At 43.5% G+C, this 19706-nt stretch overlaps 1 protein-coding gene across 1 annotated transcript in view; it reads right to left on the reverse strand.

The window, feature by feature from the left end:
- ZNF532 (zinc finger protein 532) overlaps positions 1-19706 on the reverse strand; it is an 84794-nt gene that overhangs the window by 44477 nt on the left and 20611 nt on the right. Inside the window, exons 2-5 of the mRNA XM_007935508.2 lie at positions 18228-18409; positions 16568-16744; positions 5234-5396; positions 524-805 (exon numbers count right to left, since the gene is read on the reverse strand). Coding sequence (XP_007933699.1) covers positions 524-805; positions 5234-5396; positions 16568-16744; positions 18228-18409 — 804 coding nt within the window. The remainder of the gene's footprint in view (positions 1-523; positions 806-5233; positions 5397-16567; positions 16745-18227; positions 18410-19706) is intronic.

Here is a 19706-nt window from a genome sequence, read left to right on the forward strand (position 1 = left end):
ACCGCCACTGAGTCGATTCCAACTCATAGTGACCCCCATTGGGTTTCCAAGGCTGTAAAGCTTTACAGAAGTAGACTGCCTCATCTTCCTCCCAGGGAGCAGCTGGAGGGTTTGAACCACTGCCCTTCCGGTTAGCAGCCAAATGTCTTAACTAGTACACCACCATAGCTCCTTGTTGGGCTAAGAGGTAAACTTAAATGTCTTAAATTTTGGTTTTCTACTGTTCTCGGTCTCAACTGTAAACATGAACAGGATGGATAATTCACTGTTAGCCGTGGGGTGTACGAATAAAGGCAATCATTAGCAAAATCAAAGATCAAGGTTGGAAGCACTGGGAAATGCCACATCCAACCCTCTCATTCTGCAGATGAAGGAGCAGAGGCTCAGAGACACTGAGTGGGTGATTTTTGTGGTCACACAACTAACTGCTGACGGCACCAAGCCAAGAACCCACATCCTGTAAGCGTGCCAGCTCAGCACCCTTCCTCACACTCACGCAGGGCAGCTGCCATGATCCTCTTACCTTCCCGTGCTCCTTCCTCACGTGGGATATGTAAACATCTCTCTGCGTGAACAGCCGGTCACACTCCCAACATGTCCACCCAGGACTGGCCACTTTCTTGGGCTCCATTGATTTTTTCACAGGAGATGGAGATTTCTTTTCCAACTTCTCTTTTCCATTCATGGATTTGGTGTCTTCTTTGTTTTGATTTGCTGAGTTCTGGGTGGCAGGTTTAATGCTCAAAGGCAAGTTTATACCCAAGTTTGGAGGCCCTTCAATACTTTTCAATGTTCCATGCATAGACTGTATTACAAAGAGAAAGGACATAACCATCACAAAACACACCAGCAAAAGAAAGTACACGCAGGTTCTCCGAACACATTCCTGACATTTTACTAGAATTTTCTTTTCCTCTAGAACCTTTTAATCCACAGAAGAAAACCTAAGCCAAATAAACATTGGAAAGAAAGAAAGGAGCATTAACTTCTTGATGATCAGGGTAAGTTCTCACTTCTAGCTCTGAAAATGCTTTTGAAGGTTACTTATTTGCGTCATTTTACAGTCACGTAAAGAACTCTGAATTGAATCTAAATTAACCCTGGCGCCTTATCCCCCTGCAAGGTACCAGAGTGAGTCCCCTATGAACAAGTCCTATCTGAGGGGAACAATCTTGCTTTCATGTCTACCCAAAAATATCTGACTAAGTCGTTAGGTGTTTGCGATCCTTAGCCAACCCACTTTAACGAACACATAAGACCAACATAACAGCAAATCTACATTCGCCCTCTCTCTTAGCCTTTTCAAGTTTTGATTTATTTGTAACTGGGTTTTGTGAGGGGTTTTTTTTGGTTTCTTTTGGGGGGCATTAATTTTAATCTCCCTACCATAGCCCCAGGAGCTCTGGTAGTATAGTGCCTAAGGCACTTGACTGCTAACCCGAAGGCTGGTGGTTCAAACCCACCAGCCACTCCTCTGAAGGAAGATGGGGCAATCTACTTCCGTAATGATGCTGCCTCGGAAACCCAAGGAGGGGTCACTATGAGTCAGGGTTGCTGTGAGTCAGGGCCAACTTGATGGCACATAACAATACCACCACCATAGCCCCATCCTTCCCTTCTTACTGACAGCACTCAGACTAATGAACTATACACACAGTAGGTACTTAAAAGCCTTTGTAAATTGCTTTGCCACAAATGGCCACAGAGCCACCTCTGACTTAAGTTCACAGGCTCTACATTGCAGTGGAGCACAATTAGTGCACTTTGATTCTAAAGACCAGCTCACTTTGTGTTTGCTTTGTTTCCATCTAAAAAGCACTGAGTCCAAAACAAAGAAGCCTGTCAATTTGGGCTCTATGTACAACTGATCCGTCAGTGTGGTTAGCCTCTGTTCATTCCTAAACTTATAAAAGGAACAACACAAAAAACTCTTCCTGAGGTGCATAAACACACCCACCAGCCACTCCTCAGAAAGAAGACTGGGCTATCTACTTCCGTAGAGATACCGCCAGGGAAACCCAAGGAGGGCTCGCTGAGAGTCAGGACCAATTCCGACATCAGTGAGTTTGGTTTGTTTTTTCAGCACACCTAGGTCTGGCGCAGTGTGGATTTCACTCCACGCTTCTTCTTGAGTTTTTAACTAAGAAGCTATTTTAGTGTCCTCTCCATTATATTATTTCATGGTAGGGGCCTCTCTAAACAGTATAGAATTAACCAACATTCTTCAATACTGTCTTACTCCAGAAGGATCATGGGGGCGCTATGTTTTCATTAGCATTCAAAGGGCCTGAGCTCAATGTCCAACCAGTTTTCTTTGCAAAGAGAAAATGTGGGTCAGGACGTGACATCCTGACGGCCAGAACGGGGAGCCCCTGCATCTTTTTCACCATGTGGGGCAGAAGGCTTCTGTCAGAAGGCGCTTTCTCAAAACTGAAGCCAGCTTTTTACATTTGTAACCATTTAAAACCCCAAGAAACACAAAACCCAAAATCTTCTAATTAAGACATCATAAGTTTCTAGGAAAATTCATTTTTACTAACTTTAAAAATTGAAGAGAGAGTCTTTTTTTTAATAAGATAAGCTTTAAGTACTATCGAAATTATAGAACATCAGTAGAATATCCTGCCACGGCAAAGGAAATGGTCTGTGTGCTAAAACGAGAACTTCTAATTTATTCCTTCACACATTGTAAATAAAAATAAGAAGACTTATTAAGAACAAATGTCTTTTTCACAAACGAATATTCAGCTTACTTTTTTTTTCCTTAACTCCTGTAAGGATGTTGTTATTATGTGCCATCGAGTCGGACCTGACTCATAGCGACCCTCCTTGGGTTTCCAAGGCTGTATCACTATGGAAGTAGATTGTCCCATCTTCCTTCCGAGGAGTGGCTGGTGGGTTTGAACTGCCAGCCTTCTGGTTAGCAGTCAAGTGCCTTAGGCACTACACTACCAGAGCTAAGGATAAACAACCTGAATGATTGCTTGTAACCTGAGGGTTCACTTTGAATGTGAAGGCCACCATGGGGTGTGGGGATTCTCCAAGGAATAATCCACACTTCTGGAGGACAATGAAATGATCTGAATTTGAGTCCACTGGGAACACACGATCTATCTTCAAAGGAGCGTGTCCCTGGAGAGCCACTGATCCTATGCTACTTTCTCTTAACTCCCGTTTTAATGGAAAACTGTAGCAACACAGGTACTAAGGAACAGAAATAAATGAACAAGAGCTACATACATAAAGAACAGAAACACTCTCACCCATCCTCAACATATAAATGCAGGGTAATATTTGTAAACATACAGGACATCCGTGAAAGGAGAACACCATAGGTGGGATGAGAACCCAAGTCAATACTCCCAGTTTTCGAATCATGTGGTCTTGTAATGGTTCAGATGAATAAAAGTAATTCTTCCCTCCTGTAGCCACAGGATTTGACCAGTCTTCTTCAGTCTCTATTTCCTGAAACACTGTGTTCCTCCAAATTCACTACTAACACAAGGGAGACCCTAACCACAAAGTTGATGACCCCACTTCCAGACGTAAAGGTGAGTGTTTCAGAAAGCCAATACCTAAGAAGCAACCTTCTCCCATATACAGTATGCTAAGGTACTATGGTCTAATCCCAATATTCCTGATTTTTATTAGTAGTTTTTAGGTTTTCATGACCATTCATCAAGTGTGTGTTATGATAACTTTGTAATTTTAGCTATAACCTTTAGAATATCTTACGAGGATTTTATTGTACTTAAATGAGAATGGTGGAAATATATCTCCCATGCATTTTATTCACCCAGCTGTCTCTATGTCACCTTATTGATAACGAGTAGATCTCTGGGCTCTGTAGTTCGTTTGAAAAGGGAAGTTATATGTGAACTCATGGGAGCGCTGGTAGCATAGTGCCTAAGGCACTTGACTGCTAACCAGAAGGCCGGCAGTTTATACCTACCAGCCACTCCTTGGAAGGAAGACGGGACAATCTACTTCCATAGTCATACTGACTCAGAAACCCAAGGAGGGGTCGCTATGAGTCGGGTCCGGCTCAATGGCACATAACAACAACAACATATGAACTGAGGTATGTTCAAAAAAGAAAACTTAAAAATCCATTCATTTAACTAGCATGATACCAGAATCATTGAGAGACTTTATTTGCTCTTTAAACTGATCTTTTTTGTGGAATGTACTCAATGAGAGAAAAACTAGGAAAAAGAGATTAAGTTCATGGTACTACTGGGTCTGCTGTATTTCATTTTAAAAAGCAGGTCGTTTCAGTCTCTGTGAACCAACAGCTATTATATCTTGTAATCACACAAAGCATAAAATTGCTTGACCCATTACAGTGGTCAGGTTAAGAGGCAAGGACTAAGCCCTGGCCTCAGTAAGCTGCAGAGGTTGCCTGTAAATAGATTTAGGTGCCCCTTTTTGGGGATGAAGAGTGGAAGGTCCAAACTGCACATTAATCACTTAAAAAAACCTTAACTGAATAGGTGCTAGGAACTACACTATACCCTGGGTATTTAATAGTTAACTGACATGCTTTTATAGGGAGAAAAAAACAAAAACAAGAAGGATTCAGGGACATCAATTTCAATGAAACCTAATTGGTTAAGTAATTTTCAAGGGGAAAAAGCCTTCATTGTCCTAAATATACCAATATTTGTATAATTACTATGACTAGTTAGGACCCCTTGTCTGTTTCTAAATCCTACATTAACATGGAGTTCATATACAGACAACAACTACTCTAAAAACAAAGAAATAAAAAATCAAACTCAGTGTCGTCAAGTTAATTCGACCCATAGGGACCCCTTCTTGGGTTCTGAGGCAGTATCTCCACAGAAGTAGATTGCCAAACCTTTCTTCTGAGAGTGGCTGGTTGGTTTGAACTGCCAGCCTTCTGGTTAGCAGTCAAATGCCTTAGGCACTACGTCACCAGAGTCCCAAAAACAACTCTAATGTGTTATGATTCTTTTAGAATTAGGGCATGTGTCTGTTTGTCTCCAGTATTCTTTCATGTTCTGCAGCTGACACTCCTGGGTTACAGCATCCCCTGTGATGGGTAAGCACCAGTGGATGACAGCATGCGAGGCACGTATGGACAAGGACCTGCCCCCATCCCTCCCCTCGACACTACAGCATGCTCGAGTCACCTGGAGCCCAGCCTTGACTTATGACGAGTCATTGTACCTGCAATGAGGTGAAAGAAGGGCAGGAGATGTGCACACACCTTGATGTGGTCCATCATCAGTTGCTTCTGGGCATACAGGAGAGAACAGTCTGGACACTTGAAAACAGACACCTTCTGGTTTTCGATGTGCTGGTCAAAGTGACGATACAGCAAGGTTTGCAGGGTAAACACAGTGTCACACATGGAACATTTATATATTATTCTAAAACAGAAGAAGTTCAGTAGAACAGTGTCAGTCAGCCTCATCTCTTAAAGTAGAGGAACTGTTACTTTACAGCTCAAGAATTCAGGAGGCAGGAGCACACTGAAAACACGAAAGAACAAGAAAATGAACAAAATGGCTTGGTTCTAAAACAATGTTTCAAAGGAAGTGAGCATAAATCAAATACAGAGCAACCTTAGCATTTGGGATAAAGAGGCATTCAGCTGTAACAGACGCTCGGAGTCTAAATTAATGACCATTTTATTACTCACAGTGGTACAGCTGACACGTGCTTTCACAAGGTGTTTTGTTTTTTTTTTTTTGGAGGTATTTTTTAAGATCAGATAAGGCTTTATAGAATTTCCCCATACAGCTGGTGGTGTCCAATTTGAAACAGAATTTAATGAGTGGGCCAAAGTAGGCCTGCTCGATTTCAAGGCCTGAACTAGTAAGACTATAGTTTTCTCTTAGTACCAATATTATACTCGCAATGTCTGTGCCTGTTCTTTATATGGAAGGCCTACACCAGCAGACAATTCTACACTGAAAGAAAGGAACGGAAAACAAAGTCCACACCACTGCAACATGTGAAGGTTACAGTGCTTTAAATAGTTCCAAATTCTCACTGTCCACTATAAACCATTACCTCACCTAACATGTTCCTGCCAAGCTGACTACCTTTAAAAGTACTCAGGAGACTGGGAACATTTACATTAGGTAGATGCACTCCTTGGAGAGATCAATCTTGGCAGAACAGAAGGGCTGTGCATGCACAGGGAGACAGCTGGGGGGGCAGGAGTGTATGGGACGGAAGGACACAGGGAAGAGGTAACAATGGGGAGAAGGTGGGAGGAGAACTGTTTCATTGTGGGAAATTGCAGTCAACATCACGAGACAGCGTATGTGAACCGCTGTATGGAAAATGAATTTTCACTGTAAACTCACCCAAATCACAATAAAAATTAAAAAAAAAAAAAAAAGGAATTCAGCAGCTTGGGGCTTCCTGAACGTCACTCCTTCTACCCATCAACACCCATGACTGAAGCCGGGGCAGGAGACATCTGGAGGCATTAAAGCAACAACGCTCCCCTGCCATCAACCTTCACGTCTCAATTGGATTTGTTTGATCACCATGTGTGGTGACATCACAGTAGGTCACTCTCTCTTTCTTAACTGTTCTAGATCCACCCGGTCCTTGCAGGAGGCAATCAGGGAACCCACATGCCCTTTGAAGAACTGTGAGAAAAGGCACAAAGAATTCGAGGGAGCAGCTCAGGAAAATGCCAGAGAAAAACAGACTGAGTGTGAAGGTCAAAGATGAAAAAGCAAGGCCAGATTTCATGTGACATTTGTACAGCAAAGCCAGAGAGAGGAATGGCTCAAACACCCACTTGTCCGTCCTCTCCGGGTCTTCAGGCAATTTTTCCCACATAGCCCTCAAAACTCTCTTTACAGTTCCCTGTGTCAAAAACTTAAGATTCAATGTTTTCTTCTTTTTTCACATAAAGTGTATAAAGTAACTATGGCTTTTCTACTCAAATATATATTTATTAGAAAGAGTCTTCAAGAAATTGATCACAATTGGTCTGTAAATCGTTGAGAAATGATTAGACTTTGAGGACAAGAGTCATACCCTTAGATTCCTTCCACATTCATCCTACATGTAATACAAACCCATTAAATTATATTTTTAATTCAAAAATATTACTATTCCCTGGTGGGAGCAAAACAGCTAACACAATTTATGACTGACATCTTCACAATGCTAACCTTCTGTGGTGAAACGGGAGCATAAGGGGGCTCGTCTAGTATCGAACCACTAAAAGTAACAGTGCATCCTGAAGCAGGACTTAGGCATTCGGGAGTAAAACAATTGCAGAACTAAAACCTACTCAGTAGTAGAAACCTGTGAACAGAAAGAGGCGCAACAGCTAACAGCAATTACTCATCCTCTCTGTGCATGCTTGTTCGTTTGGCCCAGGAGCTGCCTGGACACTTCTGAACAGGAACCAGTGATGTGTGCTTCCCTTATCCCCCCAAAAATTACTGACTGGGACTGTAAAATGGTACAACCATTGTGGAAAGCAGTATGGCGATTCCTTCAAAAGTTGGAATTAGAAATACCATTTGACCCAGCCATCCCATTACTAGGTATATACCCTAAAGAAGTGAGAGCCATAACAAGAACAGATATATGCACGCCGATGTTCATCGCAGCACTATTTACAATAGCCAAAACATGGAAACAACCTAGATGTCCATCAGCTGAGGAATGGATGACCAAACTATGGTACATACACACAATGGAATACTATGCAATGCTAAAGAATAATGTAGAATCTACAAAACACCGCATAACGTGGATGAACTTGGAGGACATTATGCTGAGTGAAATAAGTCAGTCACAAAAGGACAAATATTGTATTAGTCGTTATTGTAAAAGTTAAGGAAAGGTTTATCTATTGGAGGACATTTTCTTTGTTGGTTACCAGGGGTGGGAGGGGAGGGGAGGGAACACTGTTAGATAGATAGAGATAAATATTGATTTGGGTGAAGAGAAGGGCAATGTACCAAATGTGAGTGACCAATATGGCAGCATTGAGGATGAGAAAGACATAGAGAGTTACATGGGCAGTACAGACAACAAATATGAACTCTTTTGCATATACAGTACTGAGTTGTCAGTGAAAGCAAACATGGGTATATGGACGGATAGATAGGAGGACAGGCTAAACAATTAGGTATGTCTAAATGGAGAGTGTATCCAAGATCATATATAGGGTTGGCAGACAATGGTCCTATAAGTTTATGTGAATGATCAGAATTCCCAGGTGTATAGTAGAGCTGACAAGGGGCAAGGTTATGGTCATTGCTTGGTCACAGCCAGCTACCCAGAGCGACCGAGTAGTTGATCCTGCGGGCTTGGGACCATAGTCGCAGGAGACATCAAGCTCAACTGGCATAACATACTATACAAAACATTGTTCCACCTCCTACTTTGGCGAGTAGCGACTGGGATCTTAAAAGCTAGCAAGCTGCCATCTAGATGCAACGATGGGTCTCTCCTCATCAAGAAGAAGAAAATCAAAATTAATGGAAACAATCAGTCCTAGCGACTGGTACACCATCCGATTGCAACCTATACAACTATGAGACCAGAAGAACTAGATGGTGCCCAGCTACCACTGTCATCCACTTGGAAGGGATGTAGGAGATCCTGCATAGAGAGGGAGAACAATGTGGAACAAAACTCAAAATCATTTGGAGGCAAAAAAAAAGAAGAAGGTGGGGACCAGGTTTGCTGGTCCAATAGAGCCTGGTGGAACCACTGAGACTATGGCCCCTAGCTGCCCTGCAGGTCTGGAATTGAAGCCACACCTGTGGTTTCCAGCCAAACAAAGTACAGGCATGTAAATTAAACATTTACCTCAAGTAGATACATGCCCTGGAGAGAACAATCATGGGAGAACGAAGGGCTGCTTATGCACAGGGAGATCAGGGCGCAGAAGAGTATGAAGGGATGGACACTGGGAGGAGGTAACTATGGGGAGGAAGTGGGAGGGGAGCTGTTGCATTGTAAATTTTGGTCAATGACATGAGACAAAGTATATTATGTGAACTGCTGTATGAAAAGTGAATTTACTCTGTAAATCTTCACCCAAATCAAAATAAAATTAAAAAAAAAAAAAAAACTACTGACTGAAGGTTTTTCTAGAAGGAAAGACATCACAGAAATTCCCAAGTACAAAGCTACTGGAAAGAGATATGAAGTCAGAAGAGAAGACAGGCTAGAACTCCGCTCTGGGGAAGAACTCATTGGGACAAATGAGTTCCATCACCACAGTTCTTAAGATTTGGAGAGCGGCAAAGTAGACTTTATAAGGAATTGAAATCCTGAGTCATTGAACAACTTAAAACGTCTGAGACAAGGCTGAGAATTAGAATAGAGTCTCTACTATCAAGGTAAGAGAACACTTTCCACACTTAAAATTTTACTCTCAGTCCACCTGTACTATTCAATTCCCCACATTCTCCTAAGTAATCTGCTTGGCAGCTGTAATTGTTTATCTTCTTCCTGATTCAGAGCACTGTGTTCTCCTAGAGTTAAACAGTTTATGAGCTTTTCACAGCCCCTGTCTCCTCCCATCTTCCTTCTTTGTCCCAAACCAGAGACACGGTGGGACCCGGGGTGAGCTGTGTGTAGTGGTGGTGGGTGGAGGAGGCCTGAGGTGTCAGATACAAACTGCAAGTACTGAAGTGAATCATGAGGATTTCCGTGTGTGGGTGTGTGTGGTAAAATATATACAACAAAACAATTGCCATTTTAATCATTTCGAATGTGCAATTCAGTGACACTAATTACATTTACCATATTGCACATTGTGGTGGTTATGTTTGTATGTCAACTTGGCTGGGCCTGGTTGAGTGCCTGGGCAGCTGGATGTAGTACTCCCCATGATGAGACTGGTAATCAACTCCATGGTGGAATCTACTGGGAGCAGCTGAGTAGCTGCCTTTGGGTATGTGGTCTGCTTCCTGTATATAAGGAGAAGCTATGAGAATGGTCTCTAGCCTGTGGCACACTTGGACCCTGAATGTAGCCGTGTTGTTGCTCAGCGGCCTGCTATGCTCTGCCGACCTTGGGACTTACAGTGGACTTAAATTAATGGCCTGTCGTGTGGTTTGGTAACATTGGGACTGTGCTTCTCAGCCTCAGCAGCCAGCAGCTGTCTGAGTGAAGAAATGCCTCTAGCTCCAGTGGGCCAGGAGCAGGAGGCAGAGCTGGACCCCAAGGTTGAGGGGCTTTCACCCAGCCCCTAGAGCCTGGCACTTTGAACTTGGACTTAAAGCCTCCATATTTTAAGAATGAACTTCTGTTTGTTAAAGCCATCCCATTTGTTATATTCTTGTCAGAGTGGCACTAGGTAACCAGAACAGAATTTGGTACCAAGAGAGTGGGGTACTGCTCTGACAGATACCTAAAATGTGGAAACAGAAGTGGAGTGCGTCCTTGATCCGAGACCCTGGCAGAGAGACCCTTGCATACAGCATGACAGAAGGCAGGACAGATGGCAAGAGACCAGCATGAGACACGGCAGAAGCAGAGCCAAGAGAATCAGCATGAGACAGCGACAGCCTTACCAGCCCACGGAGGAGAAAGCTTGATGCCTTTGGTTAGGCAGCTTCCTGGCGGAGTGGGTTGCCTTCAGGCATTAATTGGTAGAAAAGATCAGCATGAAATGGAGTAGCAGGTTGGGTGGCCCATGAAGCAAAAAAAAAAAAAAAGCCAAGGGCTTTTTGGGCACGGTTTTTCAGTGGAGTAGGTTGCCCTTGGGCATTAATCTGCAGAGCTGAGACCAAGGAAACGGAAGCAGAGCTGCCTCGGCCTGAAAGGGTAGGACCATGGCCTTTGGGTTGGAACCACCACAGCCCCCTAGGTTTCAAAGAGCCAGGCCTTCATCAACTTGGTTCTGGAGTGTGGGGCTGCTCGTTCATGAGAGCCAGTAGGATGGAGCCATAACCGCTGCCCAAGAGTGAGGGGGCGGGGCTGCCATGCCCAAGAGGGAGAGGAACAGGGCCACCAGGCCAAGGGGTGAGGTCACTATTCAGGAACTGGAGCCACCCGGTGGAGGAAATCTGTACAGATACTACCCACTGAAGATCTGTACAGGTGCCAAGTTGACCAGGTGTGGAATTGTGATCGTTATGTTTGTATGTCAACTTGGCTAGGCCTGGTTGAGTGGCTGGGCAGCTGGATGTAGTATTCCCCATGATGAGAGGTAATCAACTCCATGGTGCAATCTATTGGGAGCAGCTGAGTAGCTGCCTTTGGGTATGTGGTCTGCTTCCTGTATATAAGGAGAAGCCTTGGGAATGGTCTCTAGCCTATGGCATGCTTGGACCCTGCATGTAGCTGTGTCATTGCTCTGCAGCCTGCTATGCTCTGCCGACCTTGAGACTTACAATGGACTTAAGTTAACGGCCTGCCGTGTGGTTTGGTAACATCAGGACTGTGCCTTTTGACTTGTCAACCTTGGGGCTTCTCAGCCTCAGCAGCTAGTAGCTGTCTGAGTGAAGAAATGCCTCTAGCTCCAGTGGGCCGGGAGCAGAAGGCAGAGCTGGACCCCAAAGTTGGGGGGCTTTCACCCAGCCCCTAGAGCCTGGCACTTTGAACTTGGACATAAAGCCTCCAAATTTTAAGAAGAAACTCCTGTTTGTTAAGGCCATCCCATTTGTGGTATATTCTTGTCATCAGAGCGGCACTAGGGAACCAGAACACACATCTATCACTTCTGTCCATTTCCAAATTTTCTTTTTTAATCACCCTCATGAGGTTTTTTAACATATGTACATAAGTAGCCAGAGAAACAGCTATGGATATGTGTATGGTGTGTTGTACACATACAACTAGTTCCTAGGTCAGTCTACTGAGAGAGGCTGGAAACAATGATACCCCAACTGCAATCAGCTCACCACGCACCCCAATCTTGGCTTCTAAATACCATCCTCCACTGAAAGGTCCTTAAGAGAAATAGCCACATCCAGGACTAGCACAAGGAAAGTTCAAGAAAAGCCTAGAACATCCTGTTCCAGAAAAAAAAGAGATGCTCCAGGAACAATACGGCCACATCAAAAGGACACAGAAGCCAACTTACATGGGCTCCCAATCGGTGAATATAGGGAAAAGTAAAACTGAACATCAAAACAAATGATGAGATGGGACTATCAGATTATAAATCACTGAATAAAAGAGACATTCTCAAGTCCATACTGACTTAACTGACTAAATGAATAGCTGGAGGAGAAGGGAAGCTCTCTCCTGCAGCAGAATCTAATTAGAAAGCACAGATGGAACAATGGCAACAGGAAGCCCCCCCTGGGCAGCCATCACAACCACCACCACAGGGCAGCTGATGGGGTGGCAATCATCCCTGCGTGCAATCATCCCTGGATAAGGAACAGGGTACTGTGATACCCCAACACCCCAAGCACACACACACACACACACACACAGAAAGTATAAACATACACAGGGGAATGTGGTGGCTTTTCAGTGGCATCACTACTAGTGGGTCAGGGGGGCAGGGAGGCCTTCTGATAGGATGTGGTGAGAGAACACAGCACGATTTCTGTGCCCTTCCTGCCCAGGGTGCCTGTCCTGAGTGCAGTCATGAGAAAACACTGATGGTCCAGGTTGAGAGTGGTCCTCACAACGAAAGGCTTGTATCCTCTAAGACTGCAGAAGACAGGAGGGAGGGAAAGACTGGGGGACTGTTCCAGATGGAAGGAGACTGGAGAGTCAGGATTGTGAAATGAGAAAGCATGTTCCCAGATAGGACCTTAGACCAGAAAGGGGGTAAAAAAGTCATTATTGAGACAGGGGCCGAAATTTGAATGGGATCTGTGAAGTGGATGCTAATGTCATCAGCACCGATTTCTGGTTGGGGGTGCTGTATAGTGGAAAGGCAGACCCATGTCCTTTTGTTGGGGGGGGGAAAATAATATTTATGTCATAAAAATCCAAAAACCAAACTCACTGTCACCAAGTCGATGCCAATTCATAGTGACCCCCACTGGGTTTCCGAGGCAGTAAATCTTTACGGAAATAGGTTGCCCCATCTTCCTTCCACGGAGCAGCTGGTGGGTTTGAACTTCCTGGTTAGCAGTCAAATGCCTTAAGCACTGTGTTCCCAGAGCTCCTTATTTATGTCATAATGCCCCAAAATTCTTAAATTCTATTTCCTCATATGTACAGAGAGAGAGAGAGAAGGGGAGGGAGAGAAGCAGCGGTTACGAAGAAGGATGACGGGTCAAAGGTTGTAAATGCTGACAACTGGGGGCACATGGATACAGGGGAAGGGAGAGTTCTCACACAGGTGCCTAGACTCCTGGGAAGAGGCAGGGGACAGGGTGCTGCAGACGGCTGGGAAGGGCTTTGAAAATCAAACCTAAAACCTTAATGCAATCCTGATGCAAGACCAAGCAAATGGTAGGGTAACTGTACTACAAGTTTTTTTTTTTTTTTTGGTTTTTTTTTTCAATTTTTTTTAAGGAGCAGGGTAAAGACTGAAAGAAAGAGATTAGAACAGAAAGCTAAAACAAAATGCCTACATGCAACAAGGTCAAACTTACAGCAACCAAAACACAGTGCTATATTTGAATGGGATTAAAAATAGTAATAGTAATAAAAGGGTCTTAGCCTCTGAAATTGCTGCTCAAACCTCCTATGTCAATGGGGGACCACCACCATTTACTGAATCCCAACCAGGTGCAAAGCCCCGCCCTGAACATGGTCTCCACACCTCCATCAGGTGAGCGGACACTTGCCATTTCACAGATGGAACAGAGACTTAAGGGGCTAGGCAATCCCAGGGCCCGGGTTCACATTCAGCTTTGTCTGACTCTTAACCACTCTACCCTGTGGCTGTTAGAACTGTGCATATGCTTTATGTCTCAGGAACCTGTTCAAAAGCTCTGTCCATTCTTAACAGCTCTGGAGTTCTCATTTCTCAGCTTACACACATTTAGAAGTGGCAGATAAAAGGCACATATAAAAAGCAGCAAATGAAGTCGCTGTTAATCAGATGCCATGCAAAGACTAAAAACAGACCAAAAATGGTATCACCATAAAATACAGGAACAGACAATCAAAATGATCTCAAGTTATCCAGAAAAGATTAAAGGGCATTTAAAGTCTCCTTTTAAACAGCAAGGAACTCTGCCTGACCATGTACTCGAAAACAAGCAGCCAAGTGCTTGAGACAGAGCTGCCGGCATACAGTAGACACTCTATACATGTCCACTGAATAAATAAAAACCCTGTTTCGTGCTTTCCAAATTAAGCGGTAGGACCAGACTTTGTAGGTGTACTTTTACACATTCATAGGTTTTCAAAAGAAATTGGAGGTGGGGAGAGTTATTTTGATATTAACTTTTGAAAATTAACACAAATGGGGAAATTGTAGTCAATGTTGTAAGACACAATGTGTATGAACTATGTGGAAAATGAAATTGCTCTATAAACTTTCACCCAAATCACAATGAAAATTTTAAAAATAAAAAAATGAACATAAACGGTCTGCATAACTGAATCATGTGCATGACCATGTGGTAACTCGATGCTGCTCGGCGATGTCTGTGCTCCAGTTCCTGGTGCAGTCGGGCGACGGATCTGTTCTGCGCTAGCTAAACAGAACAGAGACGGGTTTGATGCCAAAATGAAGCTTTTGGGGGGAAAGTAGGCCAAATGGCCTTCCACCATGCTAGAGGAAGGTTTTACAACAAACAGCTTGAAACAGGGAGAGGCGGTGAGGGAAGGGTTTGCTCCAGGTAAGCAGTGCAGCACAGGCCCGGGAAACTAAACAGTGCTGCAGCGGCACGGGCGTGGCCACGGCAGAGCGGGGAGCAACAGAGCCTTCCAGCCGAGCATCCGCCACACAGTGACTCACGCTGGGGCAAAATATCACTGGATGGGGAGTTCTGTCTGCATTCCATCTTTATACTTTAAGCACAATCATTTACACATTGTTTTTGAAAAGCAAAGAAAACTTGCATGTGTTAAAGAACCACTGTAGTTTTTATAAAAACAAGTTAAGAAAATACTGGAATAATTTTCTCCTATACAGTCCTCGAGAGTTTGAGGACAGTTGTTTTAGCTTATTTTAATTATCTGCTACCCGCTATTGTTGGCAGCAACAACTCAACCAGAGTTGGTATACTTTCAGACAGTAACGTTTTATTTATTTGAACAAAGAACCAAATTAAAAACCACATTCACTGGGGGAAAAGATTGCACTAAGGCCAAGAAAAATTACTACCATAACACTTTTGTTGTTGTTGTTGTTACTATGTCCCGTCGAGTCGGACCTGACTCATAGAGACCCCTCCTTGGGTTTCTGAAGCAGTATCACTACGGAAGTAGACTGCCCCATCTTCCTTCCGAGAAGTGTCCGTAAACACTAAAGACTATCTAATGATTATCCACTAATGCTGTCTCCAGAGTCAAGAGATCGAGTTGTATGTGGCTCCCCTAATTGTAACTTGTTTCACCTGAGGACCTACAGACATCACAATGTAGGTCCTATTGGAATAAAATTTCATGTTCACATACTTTATTAGCAACCAGAGTCACCTGTACAGTGTTTAGCCACATTTTCCCCACACTAAATGAACCATGAGCCAGATACATATACCCTAGCATATCTGGACCTCCTCCCCAAATACTTCCTTGATTGTGGAGTTATGGGCAGAAATGCACTAGTAGACTCAGACAGTAAATCTAGCCCCACATAATTAGGAAATCCTACACTGCTACAAATAATACAGAAATAAAAGGAAGAAACCTATGTGCATGTAATGCAGTGCACATATATGGGGGGGCGTAAGGAAATGGGGAGCGCAACTCAGTTAGACAGACCCTAGTCCAGAGGGAGGGACTGGGTTTCACACATTTTAAATGTCGTCCCATTGAATCCTCACACATACTCTGTGACGTAAGCATTACCTCATTTTACGTGGGAGAACAGAGGTGGAGACAGGGTAAGAACTTTGCCAGGTCACACACTTGGGGGCGGGGGGCTGAAGGGTCTTGAGTGGCTCCGTGTCCACACTCCCTCCTCTGTGCTAAGCTGCTCTTGGGCAGGCCGCCAGGCAGGCAGTCCACATTGCCTGCTGAAATGCCACTTCATTCTTAAGCACTCAATAAAGCAAAACTCAAAAGACAAAATCGAGACTGGGATTAAATACATGAAAATAAAATCTGCTTTTATGAATCAAGGACTTACAATGGCTATTAAAGTTAAGTTACATAACCAGTATCTTAAATTGACTCCACCTACTACAGTAAGAAGTATATCCTATGAAGAAAGACACTCTAGAAAAATCTAGGTGATGGTTTTTCATGATTCTCCTAGAATTTAATTGTTGGAATTATGTTAAGAAAAAGAACAGAACAGATAAATAGTCACCTGTCTTACAAAAATAAATGACAAATGCATAAATGACACCTTCAGACAATGGCTTCATATCTGGAAAGAATGAAAAGGTCTGTGTAACTCTGAGCTGCACATCACAAAGCATCAACATCTAACAGGTCACTACTTTTTTACAGATCCTTAATTTTATCCGACAGATCTACCATCTCCCTCCACATTACCTCTGAGAAGACTTACTTTGGTTCTCCTATCTTGATGCCGGGATGCTGTGTGTAGGCGTGGGAATGTGTACTGGGGGCAGACTTGAATGCCATTGGACAAATAGGACACTTGTAGAAGACTTCACAGTGAGAACCTTGAATGTGAGACTTCAAAGCGGCTACATCCGAGTACACGACGTTGCAGTGCACACATCTGTTAGAAAACCAGACACAGAGGCAGCGAAGTTAACTCCGCCGGCTAAGAACAGGGTAAAGTGAACCTATTTTTAAACAGTCCTTGTAGGTTTCTGATGGATTGTTAGAGGCGTTATTTTGTTCCTTGCTATTTCAAACATCAAATTATTTTTATATATTTAAGAGGGAGGTCATGAAAAAGAAAAATAAAATCCAAATGGTCTAATTTTGGAGCATCTTTGAAGTTTCTAGGGAGCGTCCAGAGTCCAGACTACGGTGAGACTGACAGGTCACAGGGGACGTATCAAGACCAGGGACACGGCAAGACCCAGGATCTCCTGGCTTTGGGGAAGAGGCCCACGGCTGACCTGACAGCCGGGCCCTGTCCTCCTACCCATCCCCAGCACCCAAGGGGCATTTCCAAATGGAGAAATCTTCACTGTCTAAGTTACACGCCATCAACAGAGGGGCAGAGAGGAACAGGTGAGGACTGGCTCCAAAGCTAAGGCTAACAGGGCCACCTTTTCCTAGTACACACTGACGTGGCCATGGATCTGGAGCTCAGGGTGGCCCCTAGAGTAGGGAAGGGAAACCACCTGGGTTTTTATCTCCCTGAAAATAAACATAAGTACACTTGTACTTGTTTAAGAAATTACACGAATTACAAACTTCTGACAACTCCGCATCTGTTGAAAAAGTGCCTCTCTAGCTACCATCCCTGCTTCTTGGATTTCTGAAAGTTTGCTGATTGGCTCATTTCATATCTATCTACTTCCTTTCCCCCTCTCAAGAACTCTCAGCAACATCTGTAACACATTTCTCTGATGACATACTTGTCCTTCCTTGTTCATGCCTAAAAACTATTTGAGAGTGGTCTTGCTCACTGCATACCCCACAAATCTACTGAGATGCACCTCTAACACAACTGAACATGTATGTTCCTGGAAATATGCATGAGCTGACCTAAGGAAGGCAGGCTGCAGGTAACGGAGATGGAAGCAAAAGGGAAAGTTATTTGGAAGAGAAGGTTCTTCCCTAAAGACAGCGATGTCAGGAAGGGACATTCGCTCGATCTTTCAACATGGACACAATCAAAGTAAAGGACCCTTTCTGTTTTAATGGAGAAGGGGAAGTGTTAAGAGTACAGAAATCATGTATTCTTGCAGGGTTAACATCGGAGAGTAGGACAACAGTGGGATGTACAAGGGTACAAAAGAGAAGGCCATACAAATCAACCAAAGGCGAACCACACTGCATACACAAATTTGCCTGGAATGATCACTCCATTTACCACTCGGTTTGCGTGGACCAGCAGACGACTACTGCATCAATGCACTCAAAAGGATTCAAACAGATCAGCTCCACTGCAAAGGAGCTGGGTTCCCAGGATCTGTTAATCAAGGTATGTATGTCCCTAAAATCCACGTGCACAGACCATTCAAAACGCTGTGCAGTTGTTAGTGAATGATCTTTATTTGCACACAAGGGAATGATATACTGACCGAAAACCAACTCTCCGTGTGTAGTGCAGACAGTTCTTGGTGACGTGGGTCTGGAAGTGCACCGACCGGCAGATGGCCCCACACTCAGGGCAGGTGTAGGGAGACTTGTGCTGATGGATCCTCTGGTGTGATGCAAAACTGCACTGGTTCGGAAGCAGCATCTGGCAGATGGTGCACGTCTTCTGAACAAACCAAAGCGGAAAAGGGTTGGTCCCACGATTTTCAAATACGCAAAGCATCCTGGTTAACCTTCAGAATAATTTACACCCCTCATTTCAAATACTGTTGTAACTGCCTCCAAGCCTGAGGAGAAAACAACTTGAAAGCTCAGTGTTGAAAGTAAAGTTATCTCCAAAACCAAACTCACTGCCACTGAGTAGATTCCGACTCAAAGCAACCCCCTTTGGGTTTCCAAGGTGTTAAATCTTTACAGAAAAAGACTGCCCAGTCTTCCTTCCACAGAATGGCTGGTGGGTTTGAACCGCTAACCTTCCGGTTAACAGTCCAATGTCTTAGGCCCTATGCCACCAGAGCTCCTTAAAATTCTCTACCATGCAAAAATAAAAACTGCAGGATGTTGCCAGGCTCATCCCAATGTGTGAGCTAAAGAGAATGTCTGCTTCAGGCAGAGTTCTAATTCTGTTACTTCAGGCGGAGTTCTAATTCTGTTACTTCCGTATTTTATTTAATGCAAAGAGGGATTAGAAAAATGTTTCTGCAAATTATGTTAGCAATCACCTCCAATGTTTACAAACAAGTTTATGAACATGTTTCTTGACAGTAGCTACAGTGTCCGCAACTCATTTTCTTCAAAATAAAAAATAATCAGAGGTTAAGCCAGTTTCTTATATTCAAGTTATTTCAGTCTTATGAAATCTCAACTATAGAAATGCAAAAGATAATTTACTGTGTTGACTTTCACCAAAAACATAACAAATATTTAAAAAAGGAAAGAAACCCAAAATAATAGCCATAGCAATTAGTTGCTCTTTTTACACACGAATGGGCTTTTAAATGGAGGAACTAGCCATGCTATGATCTATAATTAAAACCAATGAACTCCATTTTAAATACATAAATTTAGACATTCACTAGAAATTTTATAGAGCTTAAAATCTGATCACATATAAAATAAAATTAAGACAAAATCCTCTTTGGAAAAAGCTATACATCATTAACTACCCAGGAAAAATTAACACACACAATTTTTATCCCCTTATATGCAAACTCAGGAGCTCTGGTGGCGTAGTACCTAAGGCATCTGACTACTAACCAGAAGTCTGGTAGTTCAAACCCACCAGCCACTCCTTGGAAGAAAGGCTGGACAACCTACTTCTGTAGTGATACCACCTCAGAAACCCAAGGAGGGGTCGCTATGAGTCAGATCTGACTCAACAGCAGTAAGTATATATAAACTCAACTCACTAAACTCACTGCCGTCAAGTCAGATCAGACTCATAGTGAACCTTTCCCCCGTCC

This window comes from Orycteropus afer, unplaced genomic scaffold, assembly GCF_000298275.1.
Source record: "Orycteropus afer afer isolate SDZICR_OR568_19922 unplaced genomic scaffold, OryAfe1.0 scaffold00029, whole genome shotgun sequence".
Lineage (NCBI taxonomy): Eukaryota > Metazoa > Chordata > Mammalia > Tubulidentata > Orycteropodidae > Orycteropus > Orycteropus afer.